This window comes from Neofelis nebulosa, chromosome 15 (genome assembly GCF_028018385.1).
Source record: "Neofelis nebulosa isolate mNeoNeb1 chromosome 15, mNeoNeb1.pri, whole genome shotgun sequence".
In the NCBI taxonomy this organism is placed as follows: Eukaryota; Metazoa; Chordata; class Mammalia; order Carnivora; family Felidae; genus Neofelis; species Neofelis nebulosa.
In genome coordinates, this window is record NC_080796.1 from 38,366,694 (window position 1) to 38,387,666 (window position 20,973).

The 20,973-nt window shown below is 36.0% G+C and overlaps 1 protein-coding gene across 5 annotated transcripts in view; it reads right to left on the reverse strand.

Moving 5' to 3' along the window:
• RCOR3 (REST corepressor 3) overlaps positions 1-20,973 on the reverse strand; it is a 53,164-nt gene that overhangs the window by 26,094 nt on the left and 6,097 nt on the right. For 4 of the 5 annotated variants that reach the window (XM_058701981.1, XM_058701982.1, XM_058701980.1 and 1 more), the window contains exons 3-7: positions 17,247-17,324; positions 14,570-14,622; positions 12,548-12,709; positions 10,998-11,122; positions 10,164-10,242 (exon numbers count right to left, since the gene is read on the reverse strand). In XM_058701981.1, coding sequence (XP_058557964.1) covers positions 10,164-10,242; positions 10,998-11,122; positions 12,548-12,709; positions 14,570-14,622; positions 17,247-17,324 — 497 coding nt within the window. Of the gene's footprint in view, positions 1-10,163; positions 10,243-10,997; positions 11,123-12,547; positions 12,710-14,569; positions 14,623-16,694; positions 16,878-17,246; positions 17,325-20,973 lie in introns of all 5 variants that reach the window. The other variant, XM_058701983.1, reaches the window with a different exon arrangement.

Consider the following 20,973-nt stretch of genomic DNA (forward strand, 5'->3'; position numbering starts at 1 on the left):
AACATAATGCATCCCTGACCCAATCTACTCAATAAAATGTTTGGTTTCCAGCCCAGAGGCCTATAGAGGACTATGAACAAATGAAAAAATAAGTTGGACTCTAAACTATTCTTGTTTGCTTCAAAATAGAATACCATTTCCCTCAGCAATAAAGGGCCAAAAAAGCTATAACTTATTAAGTGCAAAAGTATTTTAAGAAATTAAAAAGAAGCAAATTAGGAATTATGACAAGTGGCCAATAACATTTCATTCTCACTTTAAAGTTGTTGAAAGAGAAGTAGGCCCCTAAAGATTAAAAAGGACACAGAATTATCTTTTTATTTTTTTATTTAAAAAAATTGTTTTAATGTTTATTTTATTTTTGAGAGAGAGAGAGAGAGAGAGAGAGACAGAGCATGAGTGGGGGAGAAGCAGAGAGAGAGGGAGACACAGAATCCAAAGCAGGCTCCAGGCTCTGAGCTGTCAGCACAGAGCTCGACACGGGGCTCGAACCCATGAACCGTGAGATCATGACCTGAGCCGAAGTTGGATGCTTAACCGACAGAGCCACCCAGGCACCCCTCTTATTTTTTTAAATGTTTGTTTATTTTTGAGAGAGCGAGCGAGTGAGCATAAGTGGGGGAGGGGCAGAGAGAGAGAGGGGGACACAGAATCCGAAGCAGGCTCCAGGCTCTGAGGTGTCAGCACAGAGCCCAACGCAGGACTCGAACTCAGAACCGTGAGATAATGACCTGAGCCAAAGTCAGACACTTAACTGACTAAGCCACCCAGGTGCCCCAACACGGAATTATCTTAAACTTGACATTTCTAAACTCTAAATCTATTTATCTGTGAATAAAACATGATGTGAATTTGTATTTTGGAAGAGGTTAAGACAGTCCTAATAATAATGACCATGAAATGTTAAGTAGGATTTCATTGTTACTTTCAATATTCTTAAAGTGTGACATAAAAATACAATGTTATTCTGTGCTTCTGAGACAGGAATCCATTTGAAACTGCCCATTAGGTTGAATGGCACCTAATTTCAACTGAACAGATTTAATACTCCAATTCTTTAGAAAAGGAATCCAAGGGGATAAGTGAGTATACAGGAGCTGGCACTTGCCTAACACCCATGCTTCAATGGACAACAGGTGTCTCACACTGGGGGACATCTACGCGGCTCAGTTGGTTAAGGGTCAGACTTCAGCTCAGGTAATGATGTCACTGTGAGTTTGAGCCCTGATCCGGCTATGTGCTCTTGATGCAGACCCTGCTTTGGATCCTCTGTCTCCCTCTCTCTCTGCCCCTCCCTTACACTCTCTCTCTCTTAAAAATAAATAAATTAGAAAGAGAGAGAGAGAAAGAAAGAAAGGGCCTCAGGTTGGTAGGGCCTTCAGACATTTAGCAAAAACAAATGCAAAGTGTCTCTAGAAGAATGCATTTTATTTATTTTTTCTTAAAGTTTATTTATTTTGAGAGAGAGAGCATCCATGTGCATGTGGGGGAAGGGCAGAGAGAGAGAGAAAGAGAATCCCAAGTGGGCTCCGTGCTGTGGAGCTTAAACTCACAAATCCGTGAGATCATGACCTGAGCTGAAACCAAGAGTCGGATGCTTAACCAACTGAGCCAACCAGGTACCCCTTAGAAGAATGAATTTTAAACCCACGTCTCAAAAGTTTTCCACAAGTATGTTCCAAGGAAAATGAGCTCTCAACCACAAACTGCAAACAAGTCCCATGAGTGACAGACAGCGGAACAAAAGAATTAGATCTGCAAAGATTGAAGATATTAGAATTACTGGATAAAGAAAATACAATGTGTTACATGTGCGTAAAGAAATAAATGACAGAATTGAAAATATGGAACATTCTTTTATGAGTCTATCAGAACTGACTAAGCAGATATGCAAAAGAACTGAATAGAACATCTAGAAAAAAAAAAAAAAGTATAAAGAAGATTAGAAATTCCGTGATTAGAAACTCAGAAAATCAGACAGAGCTCAGAAGAACAGCAGCAATTGCACACATGTAAAAATGACCATAATGCAGTACAGAAATATGGAAAGACAAAAAGATAGAAAATGAGATGGTTAAGAGACATGTTAAAGTCCATTAAAATGATTCCCAAAGGAAAGAATAGGGAGAATGAGGAAGACATAATATTCAAAGAGGCAACCAGTGAGAATTTTACAGAACTTAAGACATAGGATTCAGGAAATACAATGAATCCAAAACAAGTTTACAAACAAAAACAAAAACAAACACAAACAAAACAAAAAACAACAAAAACACCAACAACAAAAAACCCCAGCTCCACACAGGTACATTAAAGTGAAACACCACTGGGGTGCCTGGGTGGCTCAGTTGGTTAAGTGTCCGACTTTGACTCAGGTCATGATCACCCGGTTGACAAGTTCGAGCTCTGCGTCAAGCTCTGTGCTGACAGCTCAAAGCCTGGAGCCTGCTTTGGATCTATGTCTCCCTCTCTCTGTCTGACCCTCCCTGCTCACACTCTGTCTCTCTCTCAAAAATAAACATTAAAAAAAAAAAAGTGAAACACCGTTAAAGACAAAGTAGACGTGTGCCTGTGTGGCTCAGTCAGTTAAGCATCCGACTTCAGCTCAGGTCATGATCTCACAGTGTGAGTTTGAGCCCCACATCAGGCTCCGTACTGGTGGTGTGGAGCCTGCTTGGGATTTCTCTCTCTGCCTTCTCCCATACCACACACGTGCCCGTGTTCTCTCTCTCTCTCTCAAAATAAACTTAAAAAAAAAAAAAAAAAGACAAAGAAGAGACCATAAAGACAGAGAAAAAGACAAATTACCTCCAAAGGAATGATAATTAGCCTGACAGCAGACTTCTCTGCAGGAATAATAGAAATGAGAAGCAGTAGAATATTATATTCAAATAATTAACTGTCAACCTAGGAGTCTAATCCCAGCAAAACCAGGGTTTCAAGAACAAGAGAGATATAGACATTGTAGACATACCAAAACTAACTGTGTTTATAAGTAACAGATCTCACAAATTTAACTTGTAGAAGATACATACACTTCAGGACAAGGGGAAATGATTTTTGAAGAAATGTCTAAAATTCAAGAAAGAATAATGAGTAAATTTTAAACACGTGTATAAATGTAAATAAAGAACAACTATATGAGATTTTAAAAAACAAGATGTAACTTAAATTAGACAAAAATAGCATATAAATGAGGAGGGTAGTGAATAAAGTCAAAGCATTCTAAGGGCCTTGTATTAATCAAAAAGTCATTAATTTAGATTTTAAGTTAAATATGCAGGAGAGTGTCTGGGTGGCTCAGTCAGTTAAGCGTCTGACTCTTGGTCTCAGCCCAGGTCTTGATCTCAGGGTCTTGAGTTCAAGCCCTGCATTGGGCTTCACACTGAGTGTGTAGCCTATTTCAAAAAACAAAAACCAAAAAAGCCTCCACCAAGTTAAACATGCAGGAAAATTTTCCAGGGTACACAATAAGAATAGAAATATAGAAACATCCCAAACTAGCAGAGACTAAAAAAAATGGAACAGAAATTGCAGTCTTAATCCCAAAAAAACAAACAAACAAAAAAAAACAAGCCATGAAGGAAGAGAAACAAAACTAGAAAAAACAAGACAAAAGGTAAGAACAAGAAAGAACAAAAATACACATAGATCAGTGATTCACAGAGGACACTGTTGAAATGCTGAAAGAAAATAATAGAGATATACCAGGTAAATACTTAATAAATGAAAGATACCAGGCAAAATAATCTTTAAAGCAGAACACATTACAAGAGATGAAAGGGTCATTACATATTGATAAAAGGCTCAATTCAACAGCAAGATAAAATAATTCTAGACTTCTATGCACCTAATAGCTTCAAAACATAAAATATCACAAAAACATCACTTCTCAATTAATTGATCAGTAAGCAGATAACAAAAACCATGCTAGCAAGGAAGCAAGCAGTAAGAGAACATAGACTTCAAGCACAGAACGGACAAGCTACAATTAATAGACACAGACAGAATCCTGTAACCAAAAGGGTATATATTCTTCTCAAGCACATAAGGAAAAACATTTCTGAAAATTCCATATTCTAAACCTGGAGGTTTCAAAACATGTCATCAAAATTCTCAACATTCCAGTCACTGAGAAGTGGGGATCTATATCCTCTCCCCTCGATTCTGGATCAACTTCAGTAACTCACTTATAACCCACAGAAGTGATGCTGAATAACTTCCAAGGCTAGGCCAGAAATGGCTGGGTAGTTTCCACTTAGTGCTTTTGGGATGAATGCTTTGGAGAAAACAAGCCCATGGTAAAAAGCCAGATCACTCAGATCACTCACGGGCCATCAGGCTAGAGAGGAATGCCAGCTGACAGCTAGCATATCAACTACCAGTCATGTGAGCAAGTCGAAAACCTTCAATTATACTCTAGTCGATGCTGAAACATAAAAACCATGCCCTCTACAATTAGGAATAAGGTAAAAACATTTGTTATCATAATGTTCTTTTCAACATAATAATGGTGAACCTAGCCAGTTCAATAAGGGAAGAAATTAAAAGGTAGGTAAGAATTGAAAAGAAATAAAACTGCTATCATTTTCAGATAACATAAATACCTTTGTAGGAAATGTAAACTTATCTACAAATAAATTACACAAAAGTTTCATCTCTCCCTATTTGTATATCTCCACTTCTATATGTAGATTCAAAGGAATATCTAATATGGCTTTTCTAGGAATTGTTAAGCCTCAAGAGCAAAAGTCAAAGAACTTACTCTTTTTGTTTTATTTAGTTTTGAGAGAGATTGAGATCCTGCACAAAAGCAGGGGAGAGGCAAAAAGAGAGAGAGGAACACAGAGGATCTGAACACCAAGCAGTGGGACTTAACCTATCAGCTAACAAGACTTATTATAAAGATATAGTAATTAAGACATTGTGGGACAGGGGATATTTAAGTGACAAGAGGAGCAGACTAGACAGCCATGTATATACAAAACCTCATATATGATAAAGCTGACACTGCAGACCAATTAAAAGAGATAAACTCACTTCTATATTAGAAAACAAAAATAACAATGGATTTCTACCTCACAACATGAACAAAACTAAATTACTAACAGATCAAGGACTTAAGTGTAAAAAGCAAAACTTTAAAATTTGAAGAATATAAATGAACATTGAAATTCGAATATTTACACGCTTCTGACAAAATAGGTGTTCACCAAAACATGTAAAGAGAGTTAAAAGATAAACCACAAACTGCTAAAAGATATTGCAACATGCTTAACTAAAGGATTAGTATCCAAAATACATAAAGAATTCAATATGAAAGAAAACTTTTATATTCTGTCTTAAAAGATGTAAAAACCCAACAGAAAAGAAGATAAAAAACAAACACAAATAGCATTTTTCTAAAAAAGACACAATAGACAGAAAAATATTCAGCGCCATTAGTAATCTGATGAAATTGAGAAGACAACACCATTTCATATTACCATATCTGTAACATTTTATAAGTGATTATGTCACATATTGGCAAGTGGCTAATAAGTACCCTATGGCCCAAAAGAAATACAACTGAACTTGAACAATGTAGGGGATGGGTGCACTGACCTTCCTTGTAGTCGAAAATCTGTATGTAACCTTTAACTCCCCCAAAACTTAACTACTACTAATACCCTACTGTTGACCAGAGCCTTATTGACAATACAATTAACACATGTTTTGTATGTTGTATATATTATACACTGCATTCTTAAAATAAACTTGGCTAGAAAAAAGAAAATGTTATGAAGAAAATAAACCTTACAGTACTGGATTTATTGAAAACATCTGCATGTAAGTGGACCCACAGAGTTCAAAACCCATGCTGTTCAAGGGTTGACTGTACATCAAATGTGGAAAATGGTTTGCCATTACCCAGTAAAGTTGAACATGGTTATACCCTAGAATAATTCCATTCCAAATACTGCTAGGGTATTACTTACTCCGTCAAGTCACTGGTGGCATTTTGGTGGGAAAAATCTGTGCTGTGCATTGCAGGAGAGCTGGTGGGCATGCCTTTCCCACCACATACCGGCAGTGCTCTACAATCATCGTAATAACGAAAACCCTCCATAATTTCTACATGCCCCTTATGGTTGCAATATTAAAACCTGCTAAACCTGGGAAGCTCTGTTCCAAAAGAACGCTTTAAAAAAAATTTTTTTTTAAGTGTTTATTTTTTGAGAGAGACAGAGCATGTGGGGGGGAGGGGCAGAGAGAGAGGGAGACACAGAATCTGAAACAGGTTCCAGGCTCTGAGCTATCAGCAGAGCTAGGCAGGTTTGGGAAGAAAGAGAATTCCAGAAAAAGAGAGAACCAACATAACCACAGGACAAAAGCCAGGGAACTAAAAAACTTATCTAAAAACACTGCTAGTAATTTGAAATATGTGGGGTGGGGTAGGGAATGCCTCACTGGAGAGCTTTGTGTTTTATCCTAATCCTACAAAGCCATGAAAAGGTTGCCAGCAGTAAATTTGGTTTTCAAAAGATTGCTTCAGTAATAGGGTTAAAGAACAGACTGGAAGGGGTGGTGGGAAGAGTCTGGAAGCAAGGAGAGAAGACAGAACATTCCAGTAATTCAAAGAGATGAAAACCTGAAAATAAGGCAATGGCATACAACATAAAGAAAAGGACAAAATTTATACTTGAAAGAAAAAATTAAAAACAATGACAAAACAAACAGAATTGAGAAAGTATAGAATAGTATAGTTTAAAATAGTAACTGAAAAAGAAAAAAAGTCACCAAAATTGAGACACAACAGTTTAAAAAGTAGACAAGAATCGCGGAATCATGTTACAAAAATCAAAGAACAGATTTTCAGGAAGAATGGAGGGGTGAAGTTACTTGAAATGATAAAGAAAGCACAAGTAGAATACAATTAACAATCAATCACTGGATATGGCAGTTAGGTCACTGATGACCTCTGTCCATAGTTTCAGTGAAGTGAAAAGATAGAAGCCTGACTGAAGCAAAGTCAAGAGTGAAGTAGTATTAAGGAGGAGAGTTTCTTCTAGACTAGTAGAGAGATACTTATGCTTTTCTATTATTTTTTACTTGAGTGAGAGCGCGCGAGCGCACACAAGCAGGGGAGAAGAGCAGGAGAGAGAGAGAGAGAGAGAGAGAGAGAGAGAGAGAGAGAGAGAATCCAAAGCAGGCTCCACACTCAGTACAGAGTCTGATGTGGGGTGTGGTTGTGGTGGGGCTCGATCTCATGACCTCAAAATTGTGACCTGAGCTGAAATCAAGAGTCAGATTCTTAACCAACCAACAGAGTCACCCAGGCACCCCAAGATAGTTATGCTTTTAAACAGAAGACCTGGATATACTTTTGAACTGCAATGAAAAAGCTGAGGGGCATCTGGGTGGCTCAGTTGGTTGAGCATCAGAGTTCAGCTCAGGTCATGATCTCACAGCTCGTGAGTTCGAGCCCCACATTGGGCTCTGTGTTGACAGCTCAGAGCCTGAAGCCTGCTTCAGATTCTGTGTCTCCCTCTCTCTCTGCCTCTTCTCCACTCACGCTCTCTCTCTCAAAAATAAACATTAAAAAAATTTAAAAAAAAAAGAGAAAAGGCTGAAAATATGGCATAGAGAGGGATAACTAATGGGGAAAGTTCTAGATGTGACATGAAAGGATAGACGGGATCAAACAAGCAATGGAATTATATAGCACAAGGGAAGGGACCTTTGTTACTGTGTGAGACAGGCATTTAGGCAGACTTCATTCAGTAAATGTTCCTGATATCATTTCATACTGACAGATCTGTAACATTTTTTTAAAGTCTGATCACCTCAAATACTGACAAAGAAGTGGAAAATGAGTACTGTGTAACGTGCTAGGAGATACAAGATACACAATGTAACTCAGTCCCTGACTTCAAAAACTTTGCTGGAATGTAAGGGAGCTCCTGCTTGATATTTTCTCTGTGGAGTAGGTGAAGTTCTCTGCTGAGATTTTGGGCGGGGGAGAAGCGGTAGATGATGTATACAGAAAACCAGCAACTTTTATTCAGGATTTATTGTGTCCTGGGTACTCTAAGTGATTCTATACATATTACCTCTCTGATTCCCAGAACAATTCTTATTTTCATTTTACCAATGGAAAACCTGGAGGCTGAGAGGTTAAAAACAGGCATTAAGGACTACACAGAGACCTGAAGCTATTTTTTCTAAGTAGCAACAATTTACATGATTGTGCCATGTTCTCCTGCTGTGCCTCTCAGACCAAGAACAGCAACTGATGAAGCAGTGTGGGTTTACAGGGTTAGGGAAGGTATGCAAAATAGGGACATGGGCACTTAAAGATACTAGGAAGAGAGCAATTTAAGTAGTTGATCCTTGGGTCTATAGCTCAGGGAAACAAGGCAGACTTGGAAAAAAATTAAGGAATCAAGTAATTTGAAAACATTTAGCAGTAGTAAGAAAATTAGTTACATATCAAATTGAGGCAAGAGTAGGATCCTTAAGTTGTCACTGATGAGAATTTAAGATGATGGCCAAGGGGGGCGCCTGGGTGGCTCAGTCGGTTAAGCGTCCGACTTCGGCTCAGGTCATGATCTTGCGGTTCGTGAGTTCAAGCCCCGCGTCGGGCTCTGTGCTGACGGCTCAGAGCCTGGAGCCTGTTTCCGATTCTGTGTCTCCCTCTCTCTCTGACCCTCCCCTGTTCATGCTCTGTCTCTGTCTCAAAAATAAATAAACGTTAAAAAAAAAAAAAAATTAAGATGATGGCCAAGGGCCAGGATAGGCCACGGCAGTGAGTTCCTTAAGAGGAATAGGGGTCATTAAACAGGATGAGGTCACATTCTGTCTCCCAATTTCAGTTTTACCATTCCACAGCTGTCTATAACACAATCTTTTACCCTTCAATATTGGGTCTATTTTGTACCATTACATAATTCCTTGCTTTTATAAATGAGTGTGTATAACAATTTAGCCTTTGCTTAGTAACTTTAAGTCATCATTATTATCATTTTGAGGAATATGGGTGCTTTTCTAGCTGGGGATTCTTCCATCTCTTCCTTTGAGGCCGCTTTTAATTTTCACTGCTATCAGTATACCACTACTACAGACAGTCCCCAATTTATGATGGTTCCAGTTACAATTTTTCAACTTTATGATGGTGTGAAAGCCACAGGCATTCAACAAAAACTGGACTTCGGATGCTCCTTTTCCCGAGCTAGTAATACGCAGTATGATGCTCTCTCGTGATGCCGGGCAGTGGCAGTGAGCTGCAGCTCCCAGCCACCCATGCAATCATGAGGGTAAACAACTGATTCACTGACAGCCATTCTATTTTGTCCTTTTGGTACAGTATTCAATTACATGAAATATTCAACACTATATTATAAAATAGGCTCTGTACTAGATAATTTTGCCCAACTGTAGGCTAATGTATGTTCTGAGCATGTTTAAGTTAGGCTAGGCTAAGGGATACTGTTCGCTAGATCAGGTGTATTAAATTTCATTTTTGACTTCAGTATTTTCAACTTACAATGAGTTTATTGGGATGTAACCCCATTATAGACTGAGAAAAATCTGTAATTTCTAATTTGCTATAACATGGAACAAAAAAAGTATTTTCAAGAAAAACTGTGTAACAAAACCAGAAAGCATAATTTTACGCTATACTATACTCATATCATCTGAGGGTGGTTTTCTTTTCTCTGGATTAAAGACTAGGGATTGTGGCAGGGCTTTTACACTTCTAAGTGGATGAGATAACGCAGCAATTTTTTTTTTTTTTTTAATTTACTTATTGTAAGAGAGTGTGCACAGAGGAGGGGCAGAGAGCAGGAGAGAGAGAATCCCAAGCAGGCTCCTTGCTGCCAGCACAGAGCCTGACGCAGGGCTCGATTTCACCACCACAAGATCATGACCTGAGCCAAAACCAAGAGTGGCATGCTTAACTGACTGAGGCACAAGGTGTCCCCCCCTGCCAACAATTATTTAAACTATTGGCTAACTAGGAGTTCTAGATATTACTTTTTTTTTTTCAAAAACCTGTAACACTGAAACTTACTACTTCCTATGCCATTATATAAAAATGTTTTCCTTAACATGAAATACGATTCATTCTTTTTTGCATGGATTTGTAGAACAACTATAAGCACTCTAATGATCATCATTACCTCTTTCTTGGCTTCTTTTTTTGGATCATAATCACTATCATTTCCATCCATTGGGTGTGTTTCTTCCACATCATCATCGCTGAGAAGAAACAAAGATCAGTAAACTTAATTCCATTTTTATTCTATTCCAGGGCTCTTATCAAATTGCAATACACCTTGCCAATAATCTCACTAAATATTCCCCAACAAAACATGAGCTGTCTTTGGGAAGATGAGCTTCTATAATTTAAATTTCTGTAGTATTTGGAAACATTGATCCTTTTGGGCACATATAATCATTTTAGCAAACATTTCTACCTAAAAAGCAGAGACCCAATAGGAAAAATATTTAGAAAGAGTATCATTGGGAAAGAGAACACATATATTAATTTGATATAATACTCATGATTTCAGTTCTCCAGTTGGAGGATAAAGACAAACACCAGGAAGCAAAATGATTTTATATCACCAGAAAGTGGTGAAATAATGTGGATTTCAATTACTCAGGTTACTGTACTCAGGCAAGCCATGTTCTAGAGAATACACTTCTTAATGTATTCTAAAATATGTATTGAATACAGCAATACTAAAAGAAAGCCATCATGAGTACAGTTAAACACAGCTCCAATATAACTCAGCTGCAAGTTTGCTGGCTATGACTAACAGTGAAAGAGTTGCAGAAAGTTCTTGCTCTTAAGACTTCTGATCACTCAACTCTTCCTGTCAGAGCAGAAACATGAATGTAAGGTTAAAAAGTATTTACAATGTGTCGTGATAATTTTTCTGCCTTGGGAAATGTAAGCAATCCAATCCAATGTCCCTAGCAATATAACTATATAAAAGCATCCAACCTACCTGTCACCCTGATTATGTCTATTGGCTAGTTTACGAGCCTGGCGATCCATCAAGCTTGTCCTAGATCGGGTTTTTTTCCAGGAATAGTAATATTTTACAAGGCTAGCAATTGTCTTATCTGGAAGCTTGAAAAAAAAATCATGTCAATATCAGCAAGTTTAATTCATAAACTGATTAACAGAATGAATAATATTTCTGATATTATTCTTTGATACTTAAAGTGATAGATGAAAAATATTTTCATGGGTACCTTTATGAATTATAGAACTAAAAAGTGCTGTTACAGTCACAGGAAACCGTCACACCTGTGTCACTGACATTTCTGAATGACTATTCCTATTTGTTCTGAGGGGGGAGGGGAGAGAAGAATGTCACAAACTAACATGGTAACAATGCACCTAGATGTCCCCCAGTCTGATGTTAGCATTTCATACATATTTCCCTTAAAGAGTTACTTTTTCCCTCCTCTATAAATTGGAATTTTTAAATTGATACATAATTAATATACCAGGAAATTCACCCATTTAAAGTTTACAATTCAGTGGTTTCTAGTATATTTGCTAAGTTATGTAACCATCACTCTTCAATTCCAGACATTTCCATAACTTCAAAAAGAAACCCCATACCCATTATCAGTTACTCCTTGGTCTTCTCTTATCCCAGTCTCTGGCAACTAGTAATCTACTTCCCGTCTCTATGGATTTTCCTATTTTGGACCTTTCATATAAATGGAATCATACAATATGTGACCTTTTATATCTGGCTTCTGTCACTTATCATTAATGTTTTCAAGAAAAGCTATTCAATTCTTAACAATGAATTCTTTTAATCATTTTGTTTTAAATCCAGGTTTTAAGATGATAAATCATACAAACAGACTTTAGCTGCCAAATAAAGTCTTTGGGTATTAAAATGACTAACGATCATGCACTGATTTGTCATCCTAGCAAACAAGGATACGCACTCCCAATCAAAAAGGCTCTCTTCAGTTAATGGAACACACTTATATATATTTGTAAACATTATATAATTTTTCATCCATTCATCCATTAATGCAGCAACTTCTCAGGTTTATATTATTTTGACACCATACTAAAAATTTAAAATATAGAAATAAAGCGTTTTCTCCTTAAAAAAAAGCAACAGCACCTGTGCAATATTGAAATACAGAACTTTAAAAATTGATTTTCATATCCAAAGGAATATAAATTAGAAAATTAAATCCTAATGTTAAAAAATGAAACATTTAAAAATAAAATTGAAATTATGATTTTTTTCCCTAGAACAAGCACATTTAATAACTCTATTACACATATATTTAAGCCAAAACAAAACATGACTTATAATGAAATAGCACATTAACTGTCATGCTTTAGAATGGCTGTAGAAAATAGGACCATAAGCAAGTATATAGGTATTTTAAATGTCAAATATTTTTAAAAATGGAAATTAGACTGAAAACTTTTTTGTATTTAATAATCACAAAGTGTTTAATCATAGCATAAGATATCTTTCAGGTATGAAACACAGTAAAACCAAAATTACCATACCATTTGCTGAATCCTGTGAAAGCTTTTCCCATGAAAACTAAAGGCTTGTTCAAACAGGACTTTATCTTCCACTGTCCACTCATCCGGAAAGGGAGTGAAATTAGGGAGATCAGCAAGGGACTTCTCAATGTTATGTTTATGCCAGAACAACATGCCAAGTGCCTTTGAAGAGAAATCATTCCCCTTTGGTTTTAATGGACTTATGTTCCATCACACTTAAGAGAGTTAAACACAAATTAGGTTAAAATCTTAAGCCTAAGACTTCAACTGAAAATACACTCACAGTTTGGGGCTTTTAATCAAGGATGCCCAGGTAGCAGACCTCATTTATTTATTTCTTTTAAAACAGGGCCTCAGAACAGTGAATGTTCTTACATACCACATTTGCTGCATAATCTAGGAAAAACAGTGAGCTGAGGAGAGTGACTATAATTACTAAAGCAGGTTTGTAGGCTCATATCAAGACTCTGACCCACATTTACTCATTTGTCAATGTGTAGAGAAAAACATGCTATAAGGAAAAATATCTAGTAAATACGGGAATGAAACTATCAATCATAACACAAAACTAGAAGTGCTCAGTCAAAACATAGTCATGTTTTAAGTATTAACCTTTTAAAAGTATATCACCGGCTCAATAGTTCCAAGGAGTACCTCAATTGCAACCTTATTATTTACCATATATATTTCTTAAAGTTCTTCATTATCATAATATACACAAAAAATTTTTATGAGGCATATTAATAACTCCAATGACTTGTTTACCAAATCATAAGAAAGCATGAAATGGGTAATTTCTAACTATTGCACAACTTTCCCTTCTATGATTAAAGTAAGTCACAGACCTTTACCTTTACTATAAGGTACTAACACATTTCATTTTTTAAGAAGAGATATAGCAACTTTTTAAATAATGAGTTTTAAAATTAATTTTTGTACTTTGGTAATACTCCTTTAAAATGAATAAGAAAATTAACATATGTGCTGTCGCATTTTCAAGGATTAATGCCTCAAATATTAAACAAAAAGTCAAGAATTAAAACCAAAATATATAATCAAAGGCTTCAAAATTCATAAAAAAGGTAACTACATTTAGATAAACATCTCAATTTCACAGAAATGATTTCTTAGTATTTAACCATGTTAGACTATAAAGTTAGTTCTCAAATAATACAGGTTATCAATAATTTATTTGTTTTACTATTAATTCTGATAAAGGTCATTCCAATAATTAGCTGAAGAGATTTAAAAATCTCTTATTTCATTTTTAATTTTTCATATTCTTCATTCCCTCATTATTAGAGATAATGAACCATCTGCTATATAGATCTTTTATTTTTTTAAATTTTCTTTAAAGTTTATTTCTTTATTTTGGGAGACAGACAGACAAGAGAGAGCAGGAAAGGGGCAGAGAGAGAGGGAGAGATAATCCCAAGCAGGCCTCGAAATGTCAGTGTGGACCATGAGATCGTGAGATCTCGTGAGATCGTGAGACCATGACCTGAGCCAAAACCAAGACGCTCAATCGACTGAGGTACCCAGGAGCCCTGTCCTTTTAAAGCTATCTGATTTTTAAAAATGTTCTTTATGAATTATTTTATTCAAAATTTAAAAGTCTTAAACATTTCTTTCAGTAAAAAGTTTACCTTGTAGGTCTTTTAGATTAAAAGATCACAGAAAATTACCTGTACTCAATAAATAAATAAATAAATAAACAAACAAACAATTCCATTTTTTGGTAAACATTTGTCAGAGTCATCCTAAAGGCTTTCAGATACTTTTAGAACTCACAGTAGAGTAACAAACAGAAACAATGAAAGAAAAATGTTCAAGTCCTTGAGACAAATAGTGTTTATAAAAGCAAAATCCTTCATTCTGAAAGGTCAGACTTTGCTAGGACTTTTGTGGTATCTACAAAATTGGTTCAACTACACTTTCTTAGGACAGAAACAACCAGGAGATATTCTTTGGATTCAGCAAGTATTGAGGCAAGCTTTAATATCAGAACATTTCTCTACACACCTGTTCCACGTTGTAGCCATGTTTCTCTTTTGCAATTGCAATATATTCATCCACTGCAATGAAACAATATTATATAATTAATTATTCTTTACTTCATTTTCTCAGGTCTACATTTTTTAACAAAGTAAAAAAAAAATAGCTGAATTCATTTTCCATGAAGTCATTACAAAAAAAAAAAAAAAAGACTTTTACTTCTAGGAACAGGATTAGAAGCTTACTTGGTTTAAAATTTTACCTACTATGATTTATAGCTATGATTATACAGCACATATGTACTAAATGCAATGACATTACACAAGTATTTTTGTGTACAAAAAAGACCAATTGGTATGTAGTCTATAGAGCCTAATACATGTAAAATATTGGATAACTTCTTCATTTTCTGTTGCAATCTTTATTTGAAGAGACTTAGCTGTTTCAGACCCCACCTTGTAGTAAGAGCTGGCCCAAGTCTTTACCTTCCCCTTTCTGATCGCTGTACAAAGGACAGTTTATGTATGGTTTTGCCAGCTATACATAATAACAACACATTTAAGTGTGCTTCAGTATCCCTAAATTTTCTTCAGCTCTTCCTGCAGGCCATATAGAAGGTGTCTAAATATTCCATTTTCATTCAACTTCCATATGTAATCAAGCCAACAGAATTACTTAGATAAGCACAGCTTCAATGATTATATACTAGGTATTTCAAGGCCTCATTGCTGAGACATCTGCCATTTCACATTCAGCAGGACTCGGTTTTATGTGAAATCCATATAGTCACTCCTGTTTGATCCTTTTTTAAGTATATTATGTATTTTTTAATATATAAAATTCTCCTTTAGCATATTTGGAGAAGCAGAGGTTAAGAATTCTGATCCCAGAACAGCTAGTTTACCAGGGCTTGATTCTCAGCCTTGCTGCTAGCTTTTTGACTTTAGGCAATTAACTTGACCTTTTCGTACCTTAATTTCCTCACTTTAAAACAGTATCTTCTTCCTAGGATTAAATGAGCTAATATACATCAAATGCTTAGAATAACAACTGACATAATTTTAGGTACTTTATATGAGTTTGCTATTATTAGTAGTCAATATAATATAGCTTAATATATAAATAAGATATTATAACAATAATGTTGTTAGAATAACAACTATTTTTTATGGATGCTACTATATAGTTCCCTAGTGCAGGGATCCAAATATTGGTGCAGAAAACCCAAATATTATATTTCATTTAGAACTTCACATAGCATTAAAACACAAGACAGGTCTAAATACATGCTGATTAACTTTAACAAAAATGTCTTACAGTTCTATGAACAGAAGGCTAACCAATACCAGTTAACTTGTGGTTTTCAACCTGGGCTATGCATAGAATCAGTGAGGAAGCTTTTAAAAAGTAAGTCCAGACTCCACCCCTAAAGATTCTGATTTAATTGGTTTGAGATAGAGACTAGACATCAGTACTGTTTTTTAAAAGTTCCCCCAAACGACTCCAATGCACAGCCAGGGCTGAAAACCACTGCACTAGATGTTCAGTCTAGGACATTCTACATGGATACCACACAATCAGGATATGGTGGCTTTCTGAATTTTGTTTTCCACTTTGCTAAGAAATGCACCATTGTATAAAACACTGCTAAGACAGCAAAAGCCATTGATACCCTGATGCTCAGTTTATGAATGAAAACCTTTGCTTGTAATGAGAACTGAACCAGAGAAACCTGATAATCTCCTTCAGGTTTCTCAGTATACAGTCCCAGGCCAAATGTACAATTTTGTGTTTTCTGTTAAGAATGCCTCAAGGGCATGTAACTCCTAGATTACCAGCTAGACCTTTTTGTTGGTATTCCAAAGCTCTCAAATAGGAATTATCAGGTATGCAACAAAATACTCGATTTTCCATTTTTAGTTCTCTTACTGCATCAATAAGTATGCTTAGACTTATGCACATGATATATAAGACATCATTAATTTTCATGGGACTAAATAAACCATCATGGGACATCTTTAAGATTTAGCAAATATTTTTAAAAGACAAGCTTATTTTATAGCTGCAAGAATAACTGTGTGGTGGGTTTTGTTTGGGTTTTAACAAATTCAATGATAACTGAATGGAGGGGTGGGTATCTTAGTTTTGTTACCTGCACGTTTCCTATATCTGATGTGCCGCAAAGGATCAGGTCCGCTACATCACATTGAAGTCTAAAGCCACACCATGATTCAAGAAGTGCATGGTCAATGATCCAGAAGGTCTCCGTCCAGAAATGGAGAGCTCAAAGATGACCTGATTGATGGCTGCTGAAGTCAGTTCTTTCCCCTTTCCTCTTTAAAATGGTAATGATAGTGGGGTCTTTGAAGTTTGAAGGCATTTCTTTACAGCTCCATATACTGAGGAAAAGCCTGTGCAGATGTCTACATAGTAACTCCCTCCCCTGCTTGAGGATTTAAGCAGCAATGCCATCAGATCCTAGGTATTTTCAGTCTTCCTGGGACTGACACAAATTGGAACGATCAACCCACTATCTTTCAAAAGGAAAAACATTCTAATATAACAACCTCCATCAAAACACAAAACAAAACAAAAGCAAACCGTTTTCTTATGAGAATCTAAGCAACCCAAAACAAATACAGGTTGGATTTTGAATTGGTTGATAGATCCCTATGGACATAACACTCAATTTCCGAAAACTTACATTTGGTATCTGGGATACTGTGATACGGAGACCATACAAGCATTCCTCCATTGTCTTTATCTGTGTATTTTGTAGCACCTGGGGAAAAAATTGATTACTTTAAATATGATGGATTTTATTTACATTCAAAATAAATATAAACAAAGCAAGCTTTATCTCTATTTTAGTATAGTACCTGCAAAAGGACAAAGAAAGTACAGGGAAACAGAAGGAAAACAGGCTCACATTAAATGTACTAAATACTTCACTTATGGAATTGAAGAAAATTTCACAAACACTAAAATTTACCCCCAATAAAGTTTACACTCTTTAAATTAAAAAAAACAAAAACAAAAAAAACTTTCTTGAGTACATTATATAGCCCTAATTCTTGGCAGGTAATAAACCTGGTTTGATCTTCTGTACATTACTTAGGGATCATTAAAAACTCTTTTTTTTTTAAAGTTTATTTATTTTTGAGAGAGAGAGAGCATGAGCGGGGAAGGGGCAGAGGGAGAGGGAGAGGATCCCAAGCAGGCTCCACAATGTCAGCAGACAGCCCAACAGGGGGCTGGATCCCGCAAACCACAAGATTATGACCTGAGCTGAAATCAAGAATCGGGCACTCAACTGACTGAGCCACCCAGGTGCCCCAATTCTGACTTTAAAAACTAGAGAATACATCAGGTGGTAACTTATTTCTGTTTTGCCCCATATCTAAATGGGCCAAGATTACCATAATTTAAAAATACTTATGCCTGCTTTTTAAGGTTTTTATTTAGTCTTATTCCTTGTGAATCTGCCAGCTATTCTTTTTCAGCATTAATTTCATTTATTACAGTTTATATTTATAAAAGTATGTACTCTGTGTAAGAGGAAAACAAAGTAAAAAACTGTAAAAGTTAATAATGCTGTTGAAATGTAACCTGAGAGTCTACCTCTAACGTAGATGCACGCCATTACTGTTTCTTATTTCTAATCTGTTATAATCTAAAAAGTCAGAAAAATCAAGCTCTATTTGAACTGCATGTAAATTAAGCACAGAATGGATGTAAGGCTGACACAACTATCCCAATGCCAAGTACATGCCCGTGGGTTCTGTCTTTTAATTACTTGGTTGTCTTTTTCTGGCTTCTAATTCCTAGGTGCATTCAAGTTAATTAAAACCATCAAGAAATGAAGCATTGTTGCCACCTACTCACTTGAAGACTTGTGTATGAATATGTCATAACTGACTTTTATGAGGTGTTGATAGCTACCACCACTAATGGCAAGAATTCCAAAATTGTTCACATAAAACATTAACAGAATTCTCAGGTTCAACTGTAATCATTCATAAAGTTATAAGATATTTGGAATAAACAACATTCACTTCCAGGGGTAAAGAACTACTACTACAATCTCAAACTAGAGAAGTTATCTATCCAACAATAATTTAATATAGTTCAGTAGTTTTCAATTTTTGGAGAATCATTACACATCACTACTGTATATTCAATCAACAAATTATAGTTAGAGAATGATATATGTGATATATATGAAGCTAAAATTGTTGAAAAAATATATGTGTTTTACTGTAAGGAAAAATTAAGGATGGAGAAATCTGAAATGAGGGAACACTACCAAAGTAGTAGAAAAACCATAATTACAAGTGAATCGAAAAGCAAAACCTACTGCATTTTGTCATAAAGGTCTTCAAAAAAAGGTTTTTTTAAAAATCTTTATTCATTTTTGAGAGAGAGAGACACACACACACAGAGTGCAAGCAGGGGAAGAGCACAGAGACAGGGAGACACAGAATCCAAAGCAGGCTCCAGGCTCCGAGCTGTCAGCACAGAGCCTGACGCGGGGCTCAATCCCACGAACTGTGAGATCATGACATGAGCCAAAGTTGGATGCTTACCCAACTGAGCCACCCAGGCATCCCTGTCAGGAGTATCTTTAATAAAAGAGGACAAAAATAAAAGCTGAAAATTTACAAAAATGCAAGTTAGAAGTACATTATGAAAAATTCATATTCAATGAAAACAAATTCCAGGTTTTTAAAAAAAAAGACTTCAAAAGTAAGATCTAAATTAAATTTCTAACCACATAAAATACAAACACAAAAGCAAAAGAGGCAGCCACTTGATGGAAATAAAACAGACATGCTATCTAAGTGTTAGAAACCTTTTATCTACTGCTATTTCTAGTGAGTATTCTAAATTTCAAATCTTTAACATGGCACTGATCCTTTTTCACAATGGATTATGACAATAAGATAATTTAAATCCTACTTAATAGAATAAGGAATGCAACAAAGGTTTCCATAAGTCTCAAGTCTTAAGAGCACATCATGCTTAATATTTAAACATATTTCCTTGCATTTGATTCTTGCATTAAAGAAAATCTTAATTAAAATATCTTCCTGAAATGTCTCTCCTTACACAGATATAAACTTTTTTTTTTGTATTTTTCCCTATGAAGAATAACAGTTAAGTTTCCAAAAAAATTCTTAGCACTGTAATTAAGGGCCTGATCTGACAAAAACTGACATCCAAACTGTGAGGACTAACAGCTCTTCTAATATGGGGGTAGGGGGGTGGTGCTAATAAGGGAGAGTAATCATGTCTGGTAGTAGAGAATGCCTAATTAGGCATTTCACAATGTTCTTTTCCTAACCCTTGAACTAGACTTCACCATTTTCAATCATGTATGTGTCAACTAGGCTTAAGAGATGATTGAAGTTCATAGGAAATGAGATATTTTAGCATAATGGTTAAGAGTGTAACCATCATACAGCCAGACTCCAAGTTTGAATCCAACCTCTGCCACTTCCTAGCTTTATCATCTTGGGGAAATTTATCTATGCTGTCTGTGCCTCAGTTTAAACTCTTCTTTAAAAACATGGATAATGAGGGTTGCCTGGGTGACTCAGTGAGTTAAGTGTCCGACATTGGCTTAGATCATTATCCCGTGGTATGAGTTCAAGCCCTACATCAGGCTCTGTGCTGACAGTGCAGAGCCTGGAGCCTGCTTCATATTCTGTGTCTCCTTCTCTCTCTGCCTCTCCCTCCCCCTGCACTCTCTCTCTCTCTCAAAAATAAATAAAACATTAAAAAAAAAAAAAGCCACAATGATGAGAGTACCTACTTCGTAGTTATTATTTAAACATTAATGAATTATGGGGCACTTGAGTGGCTAAGTCAGTTAACCGTCTGACTTTGGCTCAGGTCATGATGTCACGGCTTGTGGGTTCAAGCCCCCATGTTGGGCTCTGTGCTGACAGCCCAGAACCTGGAGCTTACTTTGGATTCTGTACCTCTCCTTCTCTTTCCCTGCTCCTCCACTGCTAGTGTTCTCTCTCTCTCTCTCAAAAATAAATAAACTTAAAAAAAAATTTACGAATTAATGTATGCAAAGTACCCAGCATCTAGTAAGCTTTACCTAGGACATTTCTAAGCATAAGTATATGCTTATTGAAAACAGTTCTTTCTTGAGTTCCCTTCTATCTCTGAAACGGGTTCTAGTCACCGTATCAATCAGATAACAACATAAATGAACACAAACAGCTGATGCTTCTCTCACCAACCCCCTGAAAATGAGATTGGATAGCTGAAGTGACTAGCAACTCAGACCTGACTCCTCTCCTACAAAAGAAGAGGAGAAAGTAACTTGTATTATTAAAAACAATGTACCCCGCAGGATGCTTTGCATCCCATAAAGTTTTATCCTTTCCATTATAAAAGGTGAACAAAAATATTAAAAG